This window comes from Phalangium opilio, unplaced genomic scaffold, assembly GCF_054372755.1.
Source record: "Phalangium opilio isolate 3A_F unplaced genomic scaffold, DU_Popi_V2 ptg000093l_1, whole genome shotgun sequence".
In the NCBI taxonomy this organism is placed as follows: Eukaryota; Metazoa; Arthropoda; class Arachnida; order Opiliones; family Phalangiidae; genus Phalangium; species Phalangium opilio.
Window position 1 is genome coordinate 2,570,429 of NW_028324198.1, and position 24,803 is coordinate 2,595,231.

The window sequence follows — 24,803 nt, forward strand, 5'->3', positions numbered from 1 at the left end:
GAATATCAAAATGAAATTGAGCTTTAAAGCTACAAAAGTACTAAATGCATCATAATTACGAAAAATATTTCCACATATTCATTTTATATTATGGAAAACGGGAATATTAAGGTTCTGAAGGATTTCTTTACACATCAAAAGAAAAACGAACTTCTAACGCAGCGCACTAGTGTAACAACGGACGGACACATATAGACAAACACATAGACTGCTGTTTTACAATTTCCGTATTAGTTTTGAGTTTAGAGACATGATTATCTTAAATATTAAAATAAATATAATTAATATTAAATATTTTCTTAGATAGTTGTTCGCCTTATTGAGCGTTACATCGTTTTGAAAAAGAATAATTAAACATTCTTGAGAGACTTGACAAATATTGGCGTTTGAAATGAAGCATACGCCGGTTGCTTCGCCTTACTCAAATTGGTAGTATATAAGGGTGTCGAATCGCAGCTATGGATAAGAACAGCGCAATTGCGTGAACCTTTGGTGGAAGCCCCGCCATTGGAGGGCCAGACGTTTCTCGTAACCCTGGCCGATCGCCGCGTATGTCTTAACCTTAACGATGATGATGGAGTAGAAGCCAGGTGTACAGACTGGTGTCCATGTGGGATGGACAAAAACAAAGACCGGAAGATGGTGGTGTTAGAAGCCAGGTGTACAGACTGGTGTCCATGTGGGATGGACAAAAACAAAGACCAGAAGATGGTGGTGTTAGAAGCCAGGTGTACAGACTGGTGTCCATGTGGGATGGACAAAGAGCAGATGACGGTGGTGATTAGTAGCCAGTGTGTACAGACTGGTGTCGATGTGGGATGGGCAAAGACCACAAGAGGGTGGGGATTAGAAGCCAGTGTGTACAGACTGGTGTCCATGTGGGATGGACAAAGAGCAGCAGATGATTGTGATTAGAAGCCAGTGTGTACAGACTGGTGTCCATGTGGGATGGACAAAGACCAGAGGCTGGTGATGTCAGACAGGCAATGGAGTAATAGCCTGTAAGTGTAACACAATTTTCGAAATTTCCGGAAATTGAGAACACGTTTGCTCTGATTTGCAAACTGTGAACGCGGTCACGTGGGTGTAACAACAGACAGACACACACACACACAGACACGTCGAAATTAGAACCTCTCCGTGACATACGTCACTCGGAGAGGTAATAAAAGGGATGTGCATGGGCCATTTTGAGTCGAAAATGTTCTACAACATTTCACCGTCCGGGCCACTGTTTTCAAGTTAAAATTTTATTATTTTACAGATGACCACTTACATTTAATTATGAAACAAGACAAGGATTTCAAATTTAATTAAGGGGCCATGCCTAAAATACTCCAATCTTAACTTGAAAATAGTGACCTGGGCAGCAAAATGTCATAGAACATTTTCCACTCAAAATCTCCCAAAGAAACCCTTTCATGGGTAAAATGGAGTTTATTCTAGGAATTTTAAATTTAAGAGGGTGCTATGTATACTTAGTACCGAACGAGATTGTAACATAACATTTTAATTTGGGAGCGATTTCAACAACAGTGACAGTAAATTCGATTTAGAAAATACACATTAAAATAAAAAAGTTCAAAATAATGAAATAATTAGCTACTTTAAGAGCTTCGCAATTTTTTTGGACTTTCTTTTGTCCTGGTTCTCGTTGACGATTACCAAATTTATGTATTTAATTCTAATGATTGTTCTCATTTTTACGTAAGAAAATATGATCTCCCTCGAATTTTGTTTAAAATTTTCGACAATTTGATAAGTTAACGGAAAAAAATTTAAAATCTAGGCTGTGTCTCGCTCATGCTCACTCTCTAATACCTTCTTCGCCTTGGTGGGAAGGTAAGAAACTCACCCTCCCCCCCCCGATATAGCGGACTATATATATGACTATATATAACCTGAACCCATTCTTGTCAAACTGTCCAACAGACAGTAATCGCCTTAGAAAATCTCATCATAGAGACTAAAACCCCAAGGAGTGGCGGGAATGCCAAAACTTGTTGCTCTTTTTCCTGGTACAGGGCGACTTCCGCTAAGCAAAATTAAACGGGCCGGAAGCGCTCATGTACCAATTTAGGAGCTACATCATTATTTGAGCTTTTAGAGCGGGGGACCTGCCACTCCTTGGGGTTTATAGTCTCTATGATCTCATACGCCCATCGGACACCCCATCCCTTCACAAAAAACGGGGTGAGAGCGGGTACGGAAAAAATTTTTTCGCTCAGCCGTTGGCGACTTGTTTGCTGTAACCACCAACGTCATAGATAGGGGAAAAGCCTTTATTGCCACCCGACTTCAATAGTGAAAAACTGCCTTTCTCGGATAGGGTCGGTAAGCCAACCTATATAGCGAATGTACTGTACACACCTTGGAGTCACTCGACTGTTCAGTAAAGCAGAAACTCGAGCACAGTATCGCATTTAAAACCCGCCCCCAAGTCAGGGATCTTTGTGGTGGGATAAGAAATAGGATAAGGACTTCAAACCATGGAGAAAGGGGGAAGGAGTCGAAATATTGTGCCGAATTCTGCCCCGACCCGCGATATAATTTCCCACAAAAACGGGAGGATGGGGTGGGTTGAAATAGTGGGGGTGGAATCATCCACTTCGTGGTAAACACACCTGACCTCTACGGTTAACTGGCGCCGTCTGTGGCACAATGCCCATGGTGGCGGGTTTAATTTAATTGCCTTCTGCTACTTCGTGGCGCGTAGATTTCAACGGAGGAACGGAGGCAAGCTTTTTGTGAATTGGGTAATATTTCACGTATTAATTATTTGAATATGGGCATATACTGCGTGTATAAAAGCCAAAGTTATTATCTAAAACGATGGAAGCCCGGAACCATGTTGCCACTTTTAAATTTGCTAAGTCGAGACATGGTCGAGAGAGGGCGTGATAAATGTAGCCGAAGAAGCATCATGGTGGTTTTACTTTACCATAGTGTGCAAGAATCTTTCCCCATTCCATCCCCCACAGTTTCCTCCCACTTGAGGGTGAAACTTACTACGCGTAGTGACCGTGCAACGCTACTCAATTCGACTCCTCCCCCCTTTCTCCGTGCTTTTAAGAAGATTGTAAAGAAAAACTTAAAAATCTATAACGTCGTTGTGTGCGTGATCGAGTGGGCTCTGAATGATCATAGTGCTTTTTTATTGCAACAAAATTTTATTAATACACTAAAAAATCCTTATTTCCCACCCTGTACTCCCAAGGACTAGTTTAAAAAATATCCTTATTTCCCAGACTGAATGACGGCGGTTAGGAAAAAGTTAATAAGCTGTCTGCTAGACTTTCTCTTTTTCTGGCGTTTGTACTTTGTAGTGAATTCCATTGTTACGGTAACGGTCCCTCCTTTGAAGGCTTTAATGTATTTTTATTGATTATTAAAAAGAGTATCTGTATACAAGAAAAGCTCTTAAAAAAAGTTGAAGCTTTTTCTCTTTAAGACCCCAAAAACATAACAGTGTGAGTAACTGTGAAACCAAAACAACGTTAATATAAGCCTTGCCTGGTAAGAATGTACATTAAACTGAGGGAAACGCCCTTGGTAACACTAAATCTTTGTTTATGGCCATACTTTTTATTATAATAAAAATGTTACGTATATTATCTTAACAGGGAAACTGTACAAAAAGTGATGGAATTTGTTAAAGAATGCCGTGTTATGGTTCAACGTTTAAACTGGTAAGTGATGAATAAAATGCAACTTGGATCATGTCAATAAGGCATAACGGATCCAAACCTATTGAAACTAATATACCTTGAAAAGAAATAGATCTTGCTATTTAAAAAATTAAAAATGCTAGCAGAATAAATAATTTATTAGAATCTAGTTGTAGTTGTATTCAAAAAATGGGCTTGAGAAAATCCCTAATCTTTAACAAAAGTGTCACAATTTAAGCATTGCTATGTTTTTCTTAGCATTTTATAGCGAAAGCTACAATGTATGGGGAAACTTTCCTTGTCCGTTTTTGATTTACCTTCAGTTTGAAAAATTATTTTATTTTAGGGTAGATTTACAATCTCACCAACTCTCTTTTCAAAATTCCGAAATGAGTTTAGTAAATCTTCAAAGGGTGGCGATTAAAGAGGTATTTGCGAAATTATTGCAATATTCCTTTTGTTTTAGACAAACTGAGTTATTGAAACTTTGTTTTTAGGAAATGGACCACGAGGAAGAATGTAACTATGATCACTTGAGCAAAGATGATCTAATCAATGCAGTGAAAGCTAGAGATGATCGAATTAGGAAACTGGAAGCCAAGGTATTTTCAAAGCATAGGGGTTTTTTAGCAGTGTGAAATTAAGCACAGAGATATGAGGAACTTTAAATGGATCAGTTGTCGAATCAGGTGTCCCTTAAAATAAAACCAAACTCTATGAGTGGGTTAATTAATTAAGGTTATTGGTGAAAACACCTATCAGGATTGGCACAAAGCTAAGGGGATCGGTAACACGTCCTTCGTTTCTTTATTAACAAAGAAACCGCCGACGAGGGCCTTTTTTGCTGTTCCCCTTCTTGCGTGTCATTATCTTCCCCTTTTTCTTTGCTTGCCCCTTTAGAATACGTTTAGCCAAAGATACTCCGAAGATTGTTTTGTAATGGATTCTCATTTTGTTTAGTGTAATGTTTTAATTTCAAAAATAGGAAAAGAGAGAGTGAAAACATCATTAACGATAAATAAGCAAATAGACGAAATTGAAAGACTCAATAGGGTCATTAAAGAGTTGGAAAAAAGAATCAAAGATCTGATGGTATGGAACATTCTTCACTTTCATAGTCGATTGGAAAGAGGATTACTTTAAGAATGAAAGTTATTGTTAATTGTTTAAAAAATAGGAGAAAAGTGGAATACTTCAATTTCCTGACGATGAATTAGTGAAAACTGAACCCGTCGAAAATGATTTGGGAAATAATGGCCAGGAGTTAACCCTTCCAGTTGTGATGCACAATGTCCAAGGCAACCTGCGTAAAGAAAATATTAGTCAAGAATCACCTGTTACTGAGGTTGGCAATGCAAACGCCGAAACTACCTTGAAAAAAACTGAAAATATGGGGTTTATAAAGCGAATTACGAATCCATGTGTCCTTAAACTGAAATACAGTGACAGTTTGCCTCAAACTGCGCCTTCACCTAAAATTAAGGTTGAAAACCCATTCGAAATGTCTCGTGACACAAACACGGAAAGCGATTTGCCACGGGAACCTCTTGAAAACAATATCTCCATTAACGATTCTTATCATAAATCGCAAAAAGTCTCGACAGAGGGGGACACTGAGGATAATTCGACTCAACCGAAGAAATTTCGTGTTCCTGAATTGAATGTTGAAACCGAGAAACATTTGGATCTTTCTCTTGATGCAAATGTCGAAGGCGATTCACTAGAAAGAGTCCTAGAAAACGATCTTGATAACCAAGCCAAAATCGCCTTGACAGATGCGAAGGATAGTGATAGACAAAATCAAAGTGTGGAACTGTTTGTCGATCCGAGCTCATTGTGTGTGCAAGTGTGTGTTCCTAAACTAGAACGTAACCCAAATAAACTATCAGAATTGACCTCCGTCTCTATGGAAAGCGATTTACCCGGAGTTCCAATTGCAGTTGAAAATAATTGTTCGGTGTCCAACTCGGAGACATTAGAAGATGTCGCTCCAAGTATTCCAGAAGGTAAAACCTCATCGCCTCGTTCGGAAAATGCAGGTAAGTCATTTTAAGCTTTTATAGTGTTGAGTACCCAGATTGAGAAGTCATATTTCTAAGCAACTATTTCCGACTTGTCGGTATAAAGTCTAGTCGCGTATTCCATTTTAATGCTCTGAGCTCGCTCTCGATTTGCTTAATAAAATCCGAATGTATTTTTTTTCATCTTTCAAAAATCGCGAATGTGGGAGACACGAACTCCCTGCCGGAAAATCAGTGTTCAGTTTTAGGATCTAATTCCGCTTTAAACTTAGATGAACACTAATCTTGGGTTATATTAATTCAAAATAGTATGGATGAAATCCATAACGTCACATTAAAACGCGAACCAGGAAAAAAATCTTCAACTGTGATTGGTGTTTCTTTGCAAGCACACTGAAAATGAACTTGGTCAAACAACAAGCCATTTACAAATGGGGGGAAAAACCCTTGTTCGTGATCATCAATGTGCTTTAGGATGAACTTTCTTGACTTGGTAAAAGCATCTGTAAATAGAATGGATTTGAAGACTACACCGCCAAAAAAAACTTCATTTACGTCCTATATGGAACATATTTAAATGTGTTGGACAAAACGTTCACACTTTTTATGTTATTTTTAAGATTCTACGTAACGCATATTTTAATTGTAGCACTTAACGACCTTTCAGCCTCTTGAATAGTGAGACTTTCCCAAGGGTCTTCAATCTTTTCTTATCATCGCTGGTACTTATTTCCGCCAAAAATACTTTGACAATAGAGAAGGGGTGCGAGGACGAGTTAAAGGGGTAACTTGTCATCATGCAGCGTCACTTAGCATTTGATTCCCTAAAAATCCGTTGAATATTTTGAGAGCTAGGGTTTGAAATTTGGGGGGGGGGGCTAAATCTGGACAAACTAGTTATTATAAGAACTTAATATAAAAAATTTGATAATGGGTTCATTGGAAAATGTGTAGACCTTTAAAACTATTAGTAAATTATTCGTATTTTAAAGATATATAACCTTTTATATATAAAGACTACGGAACCGATTATGTAGGATTTTCACTCGTCTTAGGTTTATTTTTAGTTGTGGTTAGCTTTTAGAATACACTACTGGGACTCCCTTTGAAAGAACATGAAACATTTTACTTGTCTCCATCTGTTTTTTTCCTTCAAAATTTTACTGTTTGATGTTTAAAAATTTTTATAAATTGCTACAGAATTTTACGTTGCTAACAGCAATTTTTTGGTAGGGTTTACGGACTATTTGGGGGGGGGAGTAAATGTTCACGGAATTTCGCTATTCATCATCAAATGATTGCCTGCAAGTCTGCAACCACCATTATAATCGTTAGGGGTAAGACTGCGGGAACTGTCTAACCTCCAAATGGAGGAACTTACAACAAATGTCATAACAATTATGAACCTCTTATTTTAGTAATTAAATCAGTCCTACATTCTTAAACATAAGTTAGATCTGGCAATAAGTTAAAACGATTGAACAAAAATTATTTTGAGAGCAAAGAAATGTTAAAAGTACAACCTTTCGGGTTTCGAGCCTAGGTGATGTTTATGGTTTATATTTTTTGTAGGGAAATTGAAGAAGAAACGTAAAAAGGGCTTCAAATATTCAACTGAATATAAAAAGGCTCTATAACGTCGTATTAGAATGGGTAAAGAAGAAAAGGGCTTCAAATGTGAACAATGTGACTATTCTTGCAAGTATAAGTACGATTTCATCAAACATAAACGCATTCATGGCGGTGAAAAACTGTTCAAGTGTGATCAGTGTGACTTTTCAAGCACGCAGAAGGGTAATTTGATCGCGCAACAACGTATTCACAGAGGTGAAAAACCCTTCGTATGTGATCAGTGTAACTTTTTAAGCACGCAGAAGTGTAATTTGATCGCGCATCAACGTATTCACAGAGGTGAAAAACCCTTCGTATGTGAGTAGTATAGACCCACACTTCGTACCTCCGTAGGTGTAGAATGTAGGTGTAGAATGTCAAGGTCACTATGTCAATGACCTATGACGTCATTATGCCACGCCCACCTGGGAAAACCCGCGCGCCCCCTCGCGGGAAAACTCGCTTGCCCCCTGGCTGCTGCGCCCCCTCGCGGGGAACCCGCGCGCCGCCTCGCGGGAAACTCGCGAAACACTGCGCGGGAAAACACCTGTCAGTCTCTTTTACAACTGTATCTGTGACGTCATTGATAAGAGACGAGAATGGATAGCTTTAAACGTACATTGCCAAGGGTTAATGATAGGTCTCTGCTGGAAGTTTCGCAATCCATTGTAATTTTTAGTTTGACTCAGAATTTCAACCTTTTGTCAAGGAGTTTATTTTGATTTTGGTACTGTTTTAATGGAAATTGAAAGGTACACGTAAAAACGTAATTAATATATAAGAAATTCATCTTAGACGTAATAGTAGAAAGCATAATTAGCCTCTGAAAATGAAAGTGTTACTGGTGTGTTAGCGTCTATTTGTAAACCTTGGCTAAATTCTGCCTATAAAAAAGAGCTATAAAAGATAGTCAACAATCATCAAGATCAGGATGCCATATTATATGCAAGACTTGCACCCGGACTGTTCAGCGGCCATAGAACTAATTCAACACTTGACGGAGGATGAGTTGAAAGATTTGCTTAACAATGATGAAAGATTGGACGGAATGGTCAAAGACTTGAGACAAGTGAAGAATGCGCTCTTTGCAAGTAACAAGAGTTTGGCGGCAATCAATTTATCCCATCAACCCAGAATTGTCGAATCTCGTCAGCAACTATTAAACCTTTATGAACAAGCTGTTGAATTGAAAAAAAAGTATAAGAAATCCAAGATTGATGAACTAACGAGACAAGTTTCTCTGGATACTACCTTGGTTTTATTTCAAACTCCCGCTGCCCAAGTTGAAGGAGAGACTGAAAGCATTGCCCAAAATTTTTTGGAGACCCAACTTTGTGTGGAGCTTTTTCTGGAGATTTTTTTGTTGCATTTGAGGAGAGTCAAAACTGAGAAAATGTCTGATATTTTAGATCAAAGTTCGAGACAAAAATCCGCAAGCTCTTCTTATTTTGGAAATTCAGCTAGGGCTAGCCCATGGCCTGCAAGACCCGCTCCTTCACCACCATTACCAAATGAGGGTATCCCCAGACCTTACCCTTACAATACTCCACTCCCACAACCTCCTCTTGGTTATAGAGTACCCAATTATTATCCTAATCGATAAATTTTAATTGTATAATTGTTTTTCACTTTTAAAATAAGACATTAATTTGTTAAATTGTGAATAGTGCTCTTTTGTAGATGTTTGATTAAACCATCAAAATTTTAATTGTATAATTGTTTTTCACTTTTAAAATAAGACATTAGTTTATTAAATTGTGATTAGTGCTCTTTTGTAGATGTTTGATTAAACCATCAAAATGTCAAAAATATTTGTAGAAAAAATGCTTGTCAATTAATTGTAAAGAAAAACAGAAAATATTGTGTTTTGATGTGTTTTATTACAGTTTAAGTGAATTTTAGAGTGATTTATTGCAGTTTTAGTGTGTTTTGGTGTAATTTTATTATAATTTAAGTGTGTTTTATTGTACCTTAGTAAATTTTATTATGGTTTAGTGTAGTTTTATTGTACTTTTAGTGTATTGTGGTGAAATGTTGTATTATGAATCTTAATTATTTTTAACCGATCAAATCTTTTTATAATTTTTTCGTATGGTGCTAAAGAAGGATAATATGTTTTGTTCTGATGTTTGAATTTGAAATAAAAAAAGACTAAGAGTTAGGGTTAGGGGTTTGAGGTTCGACTACAGGAGTCGTGTCCGTTGTGCATGTAGAAGGGTTAGGGGTTTGAGGTTCGACTACAGTATGAGAGTTAGGAGTCGTGTCCGTTGTGGATGTAGAGGCCGCTTCAGGTGGTAAGGGCAACCCCTGACATTGATGCTGTAGTATTAACTATTCAATATGTTGCTCTTCCAATACGAAGGGTATTTCCACAATCGGGTCAGGTGCTCCTTCACGAATTCTCGGTCTGACCCGCGCTATCTGTAAATTTCTCCATGACTTGTGTTTTTCGTACAATTCATCATCTTTCTCTTTCATTTTCATATTATATAATTTTTTTAAAATTTCCTAAAGTAATATTTAATTATTAAATTCTAAGACACAATTAAATCAAAATTTCTTTATTTCGTGCACTTTAGGAAACTATCGAAAATTGGTTTTAAAAGTTTTTCAGTTTCTTTAATACGCTGTTTAAACCTCATGTTATCATATAGTTCGCTGTTATATCGATCTTCCAACGGTATTATATGTACAGTTATTATATGTGAAAAACTAACCAACAATTTTTGTTTTATTATTTTTTTTTGTATTTTACACAAAGATTATTTTCTCTCATCAGGTAAAGTTGTTGCGAATAGCTCTTAGTTGGTGTTTAGGTTATTGGGAGAACTAATATTATCTAGATGAACTAATTAACCGACTGAAAAACTAACTAGTCTTAATATACTTTTGTTGGTAATTTTGTAAATGAATAAACTTTGAGACTTTATTTTCCGGAAATAGTTTATTTTAGCAAGGTTAAAATTAAATGAACTTCTCGCGTTGGAGGTAATTTCGAGAGTGATTCTAAAAAAGTCCACTAGCAAGAGACGCGAGACCCCATACGTCACGTGTCCGTTTTTTATATTAGAACAGCAGAGGTTTTTAAGCTGTTATCTTATTTGCCTATATTCTTTTTTACATTGATCTATTTTGTTAATTTTAGACTATACATTATTAATTTTTATGATTATTTGATTTTTCATTTACACAAGATAAAATCACTAAAAACAGTTTAAATTCCTAAAATTTCTGGCGCGACTTTCGTAACAAGTTTGTCGCATTTGAAACAAAGGTTTTTCGTGTCATATTTACCATTGCGTATTTCTTACTGGTCACTTTAGTGGTTTGTTTTGGTAAGTCAAACTTGATTGCTAGAAGTCAAGTTTATAGTATACCCTTTTACGAAACTACTCGAAATAAAACTCTTGACGTCTACCTAAGAAACAAACTAAAATATCTAAAATAATATACAATATAAAGTTCTAAAATATTCAAGTTTTTTTTTATATACACTAAGTTCTAAAATACTTTTCATGGGTCCGCTTTAAAACCAAAAGGCAAAGTGTCCCAACGTTTGTTAAACGTAAATCCAAAGCTTTTTTCTAGTTTTCGACTTAAAAGAGTGGCCGACGTTTTATTTCGAATTACGTTGAAAGGAACGTCCTCTTTTAGACGTTTGGATTTATTTTTTATAGAGTCCACTATAGCTTCAAAGTTTATAATTTTCTCGTTAACACAATTAAGGCAAATTCCTTTAACCTTAACGACAGATTGACCGTCCGTAGTTCTGTAACCGTAACTCTTGGGCCCATTTGAAACAAACTCTGTAATTGTAGCGTCCCCTAGTTCGTTAACCCATCATCCTAAATTGTTACCCGTGGGGGGCTTAAAATCGTTTTCCCCCGCCACAAATAAAACGCTATCTGTATCCGTGTATAAGGCTCTTTTACCCAATTTATGCAAGGTCTCGAATAAGGTTAATCTTCCGTAACACGAAACGAAACAAGCCACATACGGATTTCCTTTGAAATATGTTGGTGCAAATTCATCTTTGTTTTTGTACGATAATAAGCACATTTCTTCATTAATTGGTCTTAAATCTACCAATTCCTTTGTCTCATCAGATAAGATACGTACAAGTTCTGTGCACTCGTTAAAAATTAGTGTTTTGGTTTTGTTTGTATTCATACCAAAACGACCCCAAAGACTGTTGAGACAAATCTTTGAAATAGCTCTCAGCGCGGGGTTATGGACTACTTCATCCATCTTCATGCTATTTCCTTCAGATTCATAAATCGATTCAATATATTTTTGTTTTTGCTCGGCAGTTTTAGCGGAAGACGGATAGCCGGAATTAGCTTGTTTTATCTTCAAAAAATTGTTAACATAACCGCCAAATAGTCCATCGTTAACATGTTTTTCATACTGAAATGTCTCGTCGAAATGATGTACTTCGTATATTTTTATAACCCATTTCTTCGGCTTTGTAAATTTCAGGCGAGGGCCAAATACCCGAAATAATTCGCTCCTTGTCAGAATGTTGACACTCTTCATTATTTGATTCAAGGGCACATGACTTACATAGGGGGAAAACAATTTTCCATTAAACCTGTATGGTAAAACTGGGATGTATAGATCAGTCGGGGGCAAGAGTTCACACGATATTATACCAAAATAGGCATTTTTTTCATTGTTAAAGTTACTATTTAAAATTTTGGGATGTCCTTTTGGGTAGATTCCGTATTTATTGACAGCGGGATAGAGTGACATGAGGTCGTAAAGATTTTTGCTTCGTCCGGTTTATGATATAATTTGAAGACTTCTGTCCTTCCACCGTATAAAGCCGACCTGGCTAATATTGGTGAAGGTACCTCTACAGTTTCGCAAAAGGTACTACAAGCGATATTTGTCTTTAACAAATTTTCAAACTCGCATTCCCACATCGTTATATACTTTGCATTGGGGTGTAACTTTTTTATAAATTCTATTCTATCCAGGCCCTTTTCGTAACAGTTTTTATTTGTATCATTTACTAAACTGTTCCATTCACTGCCTTTTAAACATTTCGGACAACCGTGATACACGCAACCATTGAACTCTAGGATAATTTCAGGATCCTTTGAGTAACCATCAACTAAATAAGGTCCAATTCTTTTTTCTCCTTCAGGAGATTAGGCTGTCTGTATTTCTACCTTCATTTCTTTACTAACCCAGGCCAACCACTTGATAGCTTTACTACTTTGGTTGTATGATCCACGATAACCTGGACTAGGTACTACACCCAATGTATTTTTTTCTAAATATTTGTGTAAAAACACGTTAGTACAGGCCCCCGATATAGTAATAGCTCCGCAATTAAGAGGATCTAGACCCGATGCTTTTTTGTAAAGTTCTCTAAATTTTGTAATTCCTTTTTGTAAGACTACCACATCTTGTACAGCGTATTCCTCTAATTCGGTCATTATTTTGTACGTGGATTTTTTACCTTTTTCACTGTACCATAAATCAAAGGCTTGTCGGTCCTTTTCATTCATAAATTCAGGTTGAAATGCGGTCTTTTCAGGTAACGGACCTTCATAGTTTAAAGTGTCCTCTTTTAAGAAAATATAAGGAAAAAACTGTTTTTTTGTAACTACCCAATTGGAAAGTTTCTGTAAAGGCTCTCAGAGGAAGCGCCACGAAGGAATAACTACAAATAAACCTAAAATTTTGACTTTTAATAAAGAGAGCTAGAATTTTAGAGCCGTCGAATATGACGTCTGGTTTTACATGGTTATTAATTAACCAATTTAATATAAAATACGAATCAAAACCTTTAAAATTGTGGGCCACTATAGTCAAATTTTTAAATTTAGGTTTACTTATTTTTATTCGTTTATTGTTCCTTGTATAAGATGTCTCATCTTCTGTTTGGGTCAGATATTTCATAAACTTATCAACACAATCAAAACCTCTAAAAATTTGATAATTGTATTCGGTATCATTAATTTGCATGGCCGAAACTAATAGAACTGGGGTATGTTTAGAGTTCATATCAATAGTTTCACAGTCAAAATAACAAAATCTAGTTTCTTTAAAAGTATCATCAAGGGGTTGAACGTAACACATTTTAGGAGGGTTCTCAATTTTACATCTGGAACAAGTTGTAAGACATTTATGTTTGTCATCGTGAATTTCTTTGCAACATTTTAAGCACCGTTTAATTTTTAAACAAGTGCCACTTTCTATGTGCAATTGGAAACATTCAGGCCCTTTAAAGTATCTATTACAGTTTCGACAGCGAGATATTTCAATCTGAGGGTCTTCGTGAAAGGTTTCAGAGTAACAACGCCAACATTTGGTTTTTTGATTAAAACATTTGTGTTTTTTTGCATTCTTTGATTTAGTAAACGTTGTTAAACACGTATTGCAATACGACGTGGCCCGAAACATACTGGCTAAACTTTTAATGGCGTGCATGTGTTGATCTATTTGTAATAAAAAAAAATTTTCTCCGAAAACATTTCACCTTGATAAACCTTTTTGAAATTATCATTAGCACTGAAAATAACTATTTGGTACTCGGGTTGCAATACTTTTTGAAACATTGAAATTTTGTCTAAACTAACGGGCCCAATAGGCACATTAGCCTTGGCATGAAGCTTTAACGCTTCTTCTTTTTGCAAAGGTCTATGACCTAGTTGTATACGTCTATAACGATTAAAATCAAAAGTCAAAGTACTAAGCTTTTGTTTCTTTAAATATGTTAAATCAGTAACCATCGTCCCGCAAACGATTGCTCTTGATACGCATAGTTCATCATCGTTTATTATGGGTAAAAATGTCCTTCCTTTCTGAATATATTTGTCGAGAGCTATCATCGATCTATTTTTAACAGATCGACGACCTGATATTGGTACATTAACGTTTAAAAATATAGCGTCGAGTCTGACATCACCCTCGAGAAAAAAATTTCGCCGGCTTTGACTTACTTGACTAATGGCAGTCATTAATCTTTCAGCCGTTAACTCATTCAGGGCCATAAAATTTGAATTTATAGCATTTTCCAGTAAGTCAGACCTAACACAAAATCTAACGCTATTGTAACCTGAAGAAGATTCTAAAATTTTATCTATAATGGATTGAAAGATTTTTATCAATTGTTCATATACTTCTGTCAATTTGATCATATGAAGGTCTTTAAAAATAATTTTATATTCAGATGCTAAACAGTTGAACTTTCGAGAGACAGTTTGGTTAACTTTTGATAATTCTTAAAACCTTTTAGGATTAAAATAGGAAAGATCCAAAGGCTCTTCTTCGTCTGATGACATGTTTTCTATTTGATCTTAGGCGCGACTTGAAATAAAACTCTTGACGTATACCTAGGAAACAAACTAAAATATCTAAAATAATATGCACTATAAAGTTCTAAAATAAAAAGTATTAATTTTCTAAAAATTCGTTTTAAAAATTCTTTATTGCGTACATTTTCAAATTTCTTACTCAGTTACAGGTATTTTCTTTACAACTTTATCTATAAGACTCACAACCTCTGGTACTTCATCAAACTTTAAATTTAATTGTTTTTCGCGCATTTCCCCCCTATATTTTGTTAGTAAATAACCCGTATCTTTAAAATTTTCCAGTTCCAGCATTCCCGGGAAACATAGGGTCTGCTTTAGGGTACCGCATGGTTTGCTTAAATTTTTTTTTACTTCTTCTATTACGTCTATCGAAATACATATTCCATATATAAGGGGTTTTTTAAAAGCGTATCTTCTGATATCTATATATAATTTATTGTTTAATTTAACTAATTTTACACCGATATTTTCACTCTGATTAAATTTAATTTCGATAGTTTCCCAAGTTTGATTTGCCGTCTAAAGACAATAATGATACAATTGGACATGCAGTTTTAACAACGTGGAAAATTAAAAAAATCTTACCATGTCTAAAGGCATCGAGAGAATTTAGATACTTTATGGTCGAGAGATATTGGCTCAAGTGATTGTACGTTGCGACTTGCGGGGTTATATACTATATCACGTTAAAATAAGTACATTTTGAACTATCATAGATATAAATAAATCTTGTTTCCGTTTTACAAAAACAGCTGTTAGTTATAACGGAGAAAAATATATTATAACCTTGACGTCATACGTATATTTCGAATTATCTTTGACGCCAACCAACCTTGTTTTTGCTTTATAAAAGCACCTGTTAGTTATAACGGAGCAAAATATATTTTTATCACGGTATAGGCGCTATATTATTCACCTTGAGGTACAACGAATCCTTGGGTCCTAGCTATTTTGATAGTATTTTATGGAACGAATAAAATACACTAAAAGTACAATAAAACACACTGAAATACACTAAAAGTACAATAAAACACACTGAAATACACTAAAAGTACAATAAAACACTCTAAAATTACACTATACAACAATAAAGTACACTAAGGTGCAATAAAAAGTTATGATGAAAAACTTAAATTACAACAAAATACAATAAAACGCACCAAAGCACACTAACACTGCACTATACCACTATAAAATACACTAAAAGTACAATGAAACTATAATAAAACACAGTAAAATACAATAAAACACTCTAAAACTACACTAACCCACAACAAAATACACTTAGGTACAATAAAACTACAATAAAACGCACCAAAGCACACTAAAACTGCAATAAAACAGTCTAAAATTCACTTAAATTAAAACAAAACACACTAAACCACAGTAAAATATGTTAACAAATAGACCGCCATATATATTTCAAGAAGAAAAAACATTGAATTTTTGAAAGTTATTTATTTGCCTTGGTTTTCCCCGTTTCCCAGGTTTGTACGAACCATGAATTAAACCTCGTTCAGATAGGCAGTTGTTTAAATGGTGAAAAGATGAGGTTTTAAAATGGGCTTAAAATATTAATTATATTAAACCTACGTAAAATAATTAGAAACCCATATCATTCAAACATTTTCTTTTTATTCGAGATTCTACAAACATTGTTAAACACTATCCCTAGCCTACAAAATGTAGAACTTACAAACGTTTTATTAATTAAAGAAAGTCTGCGAAATACTTATTCGCGTCATTGGATCTCATGTGATCATGAACTTCATGAAACATTAAACTGTGAGTGTTATCACACAAACACTCGGCTCACCTGCAAATCTGCAGGGCTTTGAATATATAATGCGTAGCTGTGTCGTTTTCATCACTATAATTTTTCCTTACGGTTTTGTTAGTTTTATATACCATAAACATACACATATGAAGAGCTAAGTTCAGAGCTCTTAAGTACTAGTATGGGCAATGAAATTCGTATCCTCCGTAATAAAAGGTACGAAATTTACATCCCTCCTCATTGCGAGGATGGCAACTACCTAACTGACAAATATTTGGGGTTGACATTCCATACATTTTGTTCGGTGTGAGGTGTACGGTAAATTCGTGGATATTATCCCCAGTGAATTCTTTCAATTTGAATTGATGAACCTTCTTATTTATGATACATGGAAACTGTCAATTAATGACCCTGGGGGTAATTGCACTGTAGAAGTTAGTAATCTGTACATCGCTAAGTGTTTCAATCCAAAATTTATATTAGGGCCATTAGTGTATTGCCATATATAACCTTCACCATCGGCTACATTGTAGACTTCATTCGGTGTGGGGTTTATTAGTAAATAACCCGTTTCGGGATCTGTAGTCCTTTCGGCTTTTCCGTAATCTTTATCCCATCCGATAGCACCAAATTTTTCAATTCGTCTTAAGTTGTTTCGTCTAACGACGGCTTCGAAAGAAATGGGTGAATTCATTCTACAGTCCTCACTACAGCAGATAGGTTAGGAAGGTGTGTCCGGCGTATTGCCAGTTTTGGAGAACGCTTTTGATTCGTCCCTGATGGTGTAAAAATTAACCGAATACTCTAACTGCTAGTTATAAGAGAGCAAAATATATTTTATATACGTATATTTCAAATTATCTTTGACGGCAACCAACCTTGTCTTTGCATTATAAAAGCAACTGCGAGTTATAAGAGAGAAAAATATATTTCGAATTATCTTTGACGTCAACCAACCTTGTTTTCGCTTTATAAAAACAACTGTTATAAGAGATAAAAATATATCCTTTACAAAAGTAACCTTGATTCGCTTGTTAAGAACTCTCTATAGGGGGATTCGAACTTGTGATACATAGATCAACGAGTTTAAAGGCAGATACGTTAACGAGCGAACCAATGATACTTGAGGTTATATTCGGTTGATGACTATAGTACCGTGGATTTATTAATATAATATGATTCTTTCCCCCCGTTACGAAAAGTATATCTGCTGGATAACCAATGTACTTTTTGCTAACGCATTAGACGAAAAAATCGTTTAGTTTTAGTTCTTGATAATATGTCTACCGATAAAATGAAACCTTATCCGACTGGATGTTATCAATGCGGCGGAACCCTTATTGAGTTTCCAGATCACGCCGGACAAACGTTTTATTGCGATGGAGATATCGATTGTCCTTTAAGACATCACACTGTTTTTGTAACAAAAAATAATCACATACACCCGATAGAAGAAAAATTTCAACCTTTGATTCCGGATAGAGTGTGTTTAGTATGCGGTACGTATTCGTAAGCGAAGGACGCTCGTAACGCCGAATGTTCCGAAGAAGGTACAACTTGTCGGTTTACGGATAAATCCGTTATAAAAGCGAGAGGCACCACGACCGTACACTGTAAAATTTGTTTTTTTTTGGCATTTAAAAACCACCAAATGCGACACGAAAAACCGTTGCTTCAAATGCGACAAACTTTACCTGATGAGAGAAAATCATCTTTGTGTAAAAAATAATAATAAAAAATGTAAGTACAATAAAACACACTTTAATTATGACGAATAACTTAAATTACAACAAAATACACTGAAATACACTAAAACTACAATAAAAACGCACCAAAACACAGTAAAACACAATAAAATACACTAAAAGTACAATAAAACCACACCAAAACAGAGAATTTACGCTTGTAGGTCTGTTGTTTGTACATTTTTTATTTAAATGAACAATTATACAGATCATAAACAAATAACATTGAGATTACTTGAATATCAAGTATAGATTAACTTAGTTTTGAAAAAGTCAATATCGTTTATGATACAATTAAAAAGAAATGGCTCGTCAATTGGCTGGTTAGAACCAAAATCATGGCTCGTCAATTGGCTGGTTAGAACCAAAATCATTTCTATAATTTTCCAAAACTTTTTCATAATCAATTTTTTTCAAGGCTTTAATGAGGTTTTTTTGCACTCTTTCATTCCAATCACTTTCTTCTAATTCACATTGTACATCGTGAGCAATCTGGTTTTGACAGGCCTCGTTTTGACAATATTTGGTTATTTCCAATAATATTTCAGTCAGATTCTTAAGAACAGCTTCTCTCATGGATTCCACGGCTCTCGTTTTCTCCACCAACTCATTGTCTAGCAGTCCTCTTATTTTTTTAAAGTGTTCCCAAGCAGCATGATTAAGGGAAATTCCCTCGCCAGTAGCGTACATGACGTTATATTTTTCACATTTTCCTCTAGTGTATTTTCTTATGTCCAATATACGTTTCTTTCCACGGGTAAAACATTCCAATTTCAAATTTGAAGTAGTAGGATATAACCAAACGGAAAAACGAGGCGAATTACCCTCGAAGAAGGTATCAATCTCGTTTGCATACTCAAAGATATTACACCATAGTTCCTTTTGTAAGCATAACTCTACACCCGTATACGTCCTTTTCCAGTAAACCTCCGGGGCTAAGACGTTACCGATCCAAACCTCTACTTTATCCGCTACGCTATGAACTTGACACATCTTCATTTAACAATGATAAAACTTTACCGCCACCCCTTAATATACGTTACGCAATACAACAATTCTTCGAATGACGTCACAGATACAATTAACCCTTGTCAATGTACGTTTAAAGCTATCCAATCATCTCTTATCAATGACGTCACAGATAGAGTTGTAGAAGATAGGAGTTTCCCAATAGACGGCGCACGGTGTTTTCCCGCCAATGACGTCACAGATACAGTTGTAGAAGAGACAGGACTGCCAGATTCCCGCGCAGTGTTTTCCCGCGAGGGGGCGCGCGAGTTTTCCCGCGAGGGGGCGCGCAGGTTTTCCCACGAGGGGGCGCGCGCGAGTTTTCCCGCGAGGGGGCGCGCTGCCGCCAGGGGGCGCGCGCGAGTTTTCCAGGGGGCGCGCGGGAGTTTCCCAAGTGGGCGTGGCATAATGACGTCATAAGTCATTGACACAGTGACCTTGACATTCTACACCTACATTCTACCCCTACGGAGGTACAAAGTGTGGGTCTATACTACTTCCATTACCTTAGAAAACACCGTCAAACGTAATAACTTGAGATTAATAGAAGAATTTGGAGATATCGGACGGAGTAAGGATTACGGTAAACCCGGAAAAACTACGGGAGAAGATATTGTGATATATCCTTTACCGAACAGGGTATATTATAGAGACGGCAGATTATATTACATATTGAAATACGTTAATGGACCTTATTTAAACTTCGGATTGAAACATTTGGCAATGTACAAAGTACTAACTACTACGGTTCAATTACCACCAGGGTCTACAATAGACACTTATGCTAGACAGTTCCCATGTATCATAAATAATAAAATCCATCGCTTTGAATTGAAAGAATTTGAAGACGCTACCTACTACACGCACTTTGTACATATCACACCCCACAAAATGTACACAACACCGAACCCAACTATTTGTGAACTAGGGAGTTACCATCCCCGCAACGAAGAAAAGTGTAAATTTCGGACATTCTATTATGGGGGATATGAGTTTCATTGCCCATACCAGTACTTAAGAGTTCTAAACTTAGCTCTACACATGTGTCTATTTATGGTTTTTAAAACCAACAAAACGGTTAGAAAAAATTATAAAGACAAAAACGATATGGCAGCGCATTATCTGTTTAAAGCTATGCTCATTTGCAGGCTGGCCGAGTGTTTTGACAACAACACCCATAGTTTAATGTTTCGCGAGATTTATCGCCACATGAGATCCAATAAGAACTACACTTATTTTGCAGATTTGTAGGTGTCCCCGTTTGTTCGAATTGTACGTTAAATGAATAAAAATAATTTTCAACTCCAATTTAAAGAGCTGTTTTTATTTGTTGGTAGGTCTTATCTTAAAATATTATAAAGTAGTGAAATTAATTAAAATCACTCTCATCAAAATATATCACGATTTTGAATTATCTTCAATTTAAAGAGCTGTGTTTTTATTTGTTGGTAGGCCTATCTTATCATTTAACACTAACAATTGCTACAAAAGGTGCTAAAGATTCGGTTCTTTACCATTATCAGTTTGAATCGCTTCAGATTAGCTTTGATAATTGCAAAGTGTAATGGCATGGAAAATGATAGGGCTAAACGGGGACCAGTTTACTCACAGTTTCGTTGACATTAGTTCCCTTAGAACCACATACTAACAAGTTGCATCTCGTTAAGTCTGTTCAAACTTATTGTTTGTTTAAACGTTTTAAACTAAATAAGAATTATCTTAACATATTGAAAATCCACTTTTAATTAACCTTCATTTATTTATCCACCTCTGTAGAACACGGGATAAAACTCCACTAATTGAGAATACATATATGCTTTTTAAATTTAAATTAGTTAAAATTAGTAATTCCCTTGTGGGCGGGTTGATCTGTGGATGGTTCGTTTACGTTGGTTGTCCTCCACCCTCCCGCTGATCCATGAAGCGATGAATGTCACGTTCCTCCTGACTTGTCAGTACCGGAAAGTCCTCCACTTCCTCGTGGTCCATGAAACGATGAATGGCTCGTTCTTCCTGATCCGGAAAGTCCTCCTCTACCTCCTCCTCCTCCTCTCGGGCCAATACGTCAACACCTTGGAAATGTTCACGCATGTGTAAAATGGTCTCATTCTGACCATTGAACCATTTGTCGCAGATGTGACATGCGACCTGAGGATGTGGGGGAGTGTCATCCAGCGTGATTACTTCGACACTCTCCATGGGCTCGTTCAGCGCACGATTCCCATCGTCAGACAGTTCGCTTAGATTTTGGGGTGAAAGCACCGAGGACACACTACAGATGCCGTCGGAAGGGACACCAAAAACAGAGGGTGGACTGGGGAGAATAGGGTCGGGAGTTTGATGGGTAAGTTTTAGCCTTTTGGCCTCGGGAGGGGTGGGAGGGGTCAAACGGTTTTCCATACTCATGATGAGCTCACGCATAGCAAGAGCTTCCATGCGGTTCAACTCTTCCAAATTTAAAGAGTCATCAGAGAAATTAAGGGATAACCTGTCAGGGTACTCGGTAAAGTATGGAGTCGGGGGGATAAGGGCGGAGGTTGAGGGAATAGGGGTGGGGGTTGGTGGAAGTGTAACGTCCGTAAGGGAAGGGGTGTCGGAGCTAGAGCTAGATTCAGATCTAAATCTAAATCTCAGCATTGTACGCTTTTTTTAGGAGAAGTGTTCAAGTGCCGGGCTGTAACGTGGGCAGTTAACGCAAAAAATAACTATCAAAGACAGAACTTCTAACAAATGTTAGGGAACAGTTGGAAAGTCGTCCAGAGTCAGGAATAGAAAATGATTATTTCAAGTGCACGGCGAAGTTTTTATACCCTTGGCGTGATAAAATGACCTTATGAAATTTCTCCATCTTTGGGTATGAGGGGCTATGATTAAATAAATATTTTACACTATTTGGGAGATACGGTATGATGTATGCTCTAAGTGTTTCCCCAACAATTATTTCTGCAATTATCTGATACACATTAAACTTAAGCTTCATTTGCTCACACATTTCGCAAAATAAATTGGAAATACATTTTTCCCCGTTTGAAATGTTTGCGTTTAGAAATGTGGTTGCCATATTTTCTATTCACTATCAAATTAGAACGTTCAAACATTTGTTGTTCATTTTCCCGGAAAGTATGTGAAAGAAACCAAATTTTATCTCAAAATCGGTACTCTTATCAGATTGAAAGTTCGACTTTTCAGAAAGTTGGGAGTTTTAATTTCCATATTATTTCAAAATCTACTTTTATTATTTATATACTTTAAAAATATATACATTTACTTTTAATTAATTTAACATTATTTTTTGAAGCATTCGAATAGAGGGTTTATCACCCACCCACGGCCCCTTACAAACACCTCCCATTTGGATGGTTGAAGTGCTGGAGGGAAGGCATATCCATCCTCCCCTCTACACCACTTGACGATGAACTCATCCTCCTCCCCACTCCTCCTCCTCCGCTTACTTCCAACGACGTCACCGTCCAGCTCCCGGTTCCCGAACAGATATCCAATCGTGTGGTCCGTACCCCTCGGTTGCACCATCACACCCTCAAGTTCACCGCCCGGGATTACTTCCAAGGTGTCGAAGTAAATCTCCGGGCGGAGAACATCCATAACGGGGAGTCCATTTCGAATTCTGGTAATACAAATGAACGGAAATTTATGTTAGAAAATGTGAAGTATTATTACTTTATATGCATTAAATCATAACCAAATTCACCACCTTATGCTGTCTGTTCTTATAAACTCTAACTTAAAATTAGATATACTCGGGATATAGAAACTTTACGCACCTCTTAACCACATTACGACCAATCATCTCCTCGCGGCTTCGTAAATTTGTTCTTGGATGATACTATAAGAATATTATAATTATTTGTTATTACTATGTATGTCTATACAAATCTTGAGTTTAATTCACCCCTTATATCCTCACATTTATATGATATAATCGTATTATATTCATGTAAATCATACAAATTTAATAGTAAAGAATAGTGAAACCTCAGGAGATGATAACTAGAACTTAGAAATATATACAACCAGGTGCCGCCGGCTGCTGCACTAGTTTACGAGAACTGGGAAGAAATATTATTCCGAGGGTTCTCTGCACTAGTGCAGATACTCAGCCGGCCGTGAGGAGGGGGTGGGGGATGTAACAAAAAATCTTTTTGTAAGTTTTTTTAAAAAAAAGTTGTAAATTTTTAAAAAAATAAATTCTGATTTGGCTTTATATTCTTCTCTTAATTTAAATTAAGCTTATATTTTTACCTTCAAAGTTTAGTTTTTTTTCTAAACTCTAATTTCATAGGCTTAAATAGTAAAAGAAAAAGATATGCTTAGTATTAGTTATATAAAATGGAACAGTTTTTAGTTCAATTCAATTTGTTGTAAAGGCAAAATTTATAAAATTAAATAAAAATAAAATTAAAAATGAGTTAGTAAATGCATTCGTGTTTTTAAATACGTTATTTGACCTGAAATTACAGAAAAATAATTTTCAAGATTTTCTTCTTGAAGAACATTGTTGAATTTCGTCACGACCTGTACGACGTTATAAAGTTGGTGAAGTACCCAACCACCGCGTCGAATTTCTCGGGATGGTCATCCAAACACGGTATGCGTTCGTAATCCCCGTATAAATTATCATAAATGGCGTTATAAAACTCCATGATAATACCCGCGTAACACAATTTCATGGTTAGTTATCTTAATAAGATGTTCCTTTACAGTGCCCGAAACGCGATTCAGGGCCGCTGTTTCCATACTGTTCAAAACAATAGAGTCCTCCTTTAACATGTCTTTAATATGGCATGTGTTATGGTATGCCACAACCATTGTCTTTTCATTGGGGTTATCGTTTAACACGATTTCAAAATTGTTGGCTTCATGGGCGGCAGTCCAGCCCGCTAATACGGGTAAGCGTGGAACCAGCTTTTCCCAGGTTTCCGTAAAAATGGCGAAGCTTTTTACCGATTGTTTCCTACATAGGCGAACCTCAGGGTCCAGCGTACCGTTCACAAATCCAGTTGTTAAGAACAACTCTTTAGATATATGGAATCTCCCGTTAATTTTACGTTCGTTAGTTACACCTATCTTACTTTTGTCAGCTTCTTGATTTTCCATCTTGCAGGTTTAAGGTCTTCTCGAATAATGATACTCTACTCCATCGAGACAGGGGGTTTTTATACTAAATTTCTTACGTAGCTATTGCGAAATATCTATTGTCCTTAACTGTTCCATTTTTAGACTGTAGGCGTATTTTTACGTCAAAGTTCTGAAACCAGAGATTAAGGAATTCCAGCATTCCCAAAATCAATAAAATAAATAAGTAGTTTTTGGGGATTAATCTCCAAGATCTGACGTATTCTCGACAGCCTTTATGTACTTGACTCCATAACGACTAACGAGTAAATAAGTTATACAATAGTAAACTTGACCTATTTATCCTCCACATACCTGACAAAACATCTCCCCACAAGTGTGGTTCCAATATTGGGATGAAGGACTGCAGCCGTTTGTGATGGCTTTGCGTTCCGCTAAAAATGAGTCTACGGGCTTTGCGCCATCCTTCATCAACTTTGGGAGGGAAATTAGGGAACCCCCAATTATGACAATAGACAACACGCAAAGAGGGCGTTTCTATGAAATTAAAA

At 36.3% G+C, this 24,803-nt stretch overlaps 1 protein-coding gene across 1 annotated transcript; it reads left to right on the plus strand.

Annotated features, from left to right (window-relative positions):
- Nucleotides 1-2,671: 2,671 nt before the first annotated feature.
- Nucleotides 2,672-6,364, plus strand: LOC149640261 (uncharacterized). Its single transcript, XM_089850628.1, has 7 exons — nucleotides 2,672-3,516; nucleotides 3,624-3,689; nucleotides 4,015-4,096; nucleotides 4,166-4,270; nucleotides 4,629-4,760; nucleotides 4,846-5,707; nucleotides 6,339-6,364. Exons 2-7 carry the CDS (start codon nucleotides 3,643-3,645, stop codon nucleotides 6,362-6,364), a joined length of 1,254 nt encoding a protein of 417 aa, XP_089706754.1. The 5' UTR covers nucleotides 2,672-3,516; nucleotides 3,624-3,642.
- Nucleotides 6,365-24,803: the final 18,439 nt, after the last annotated feature.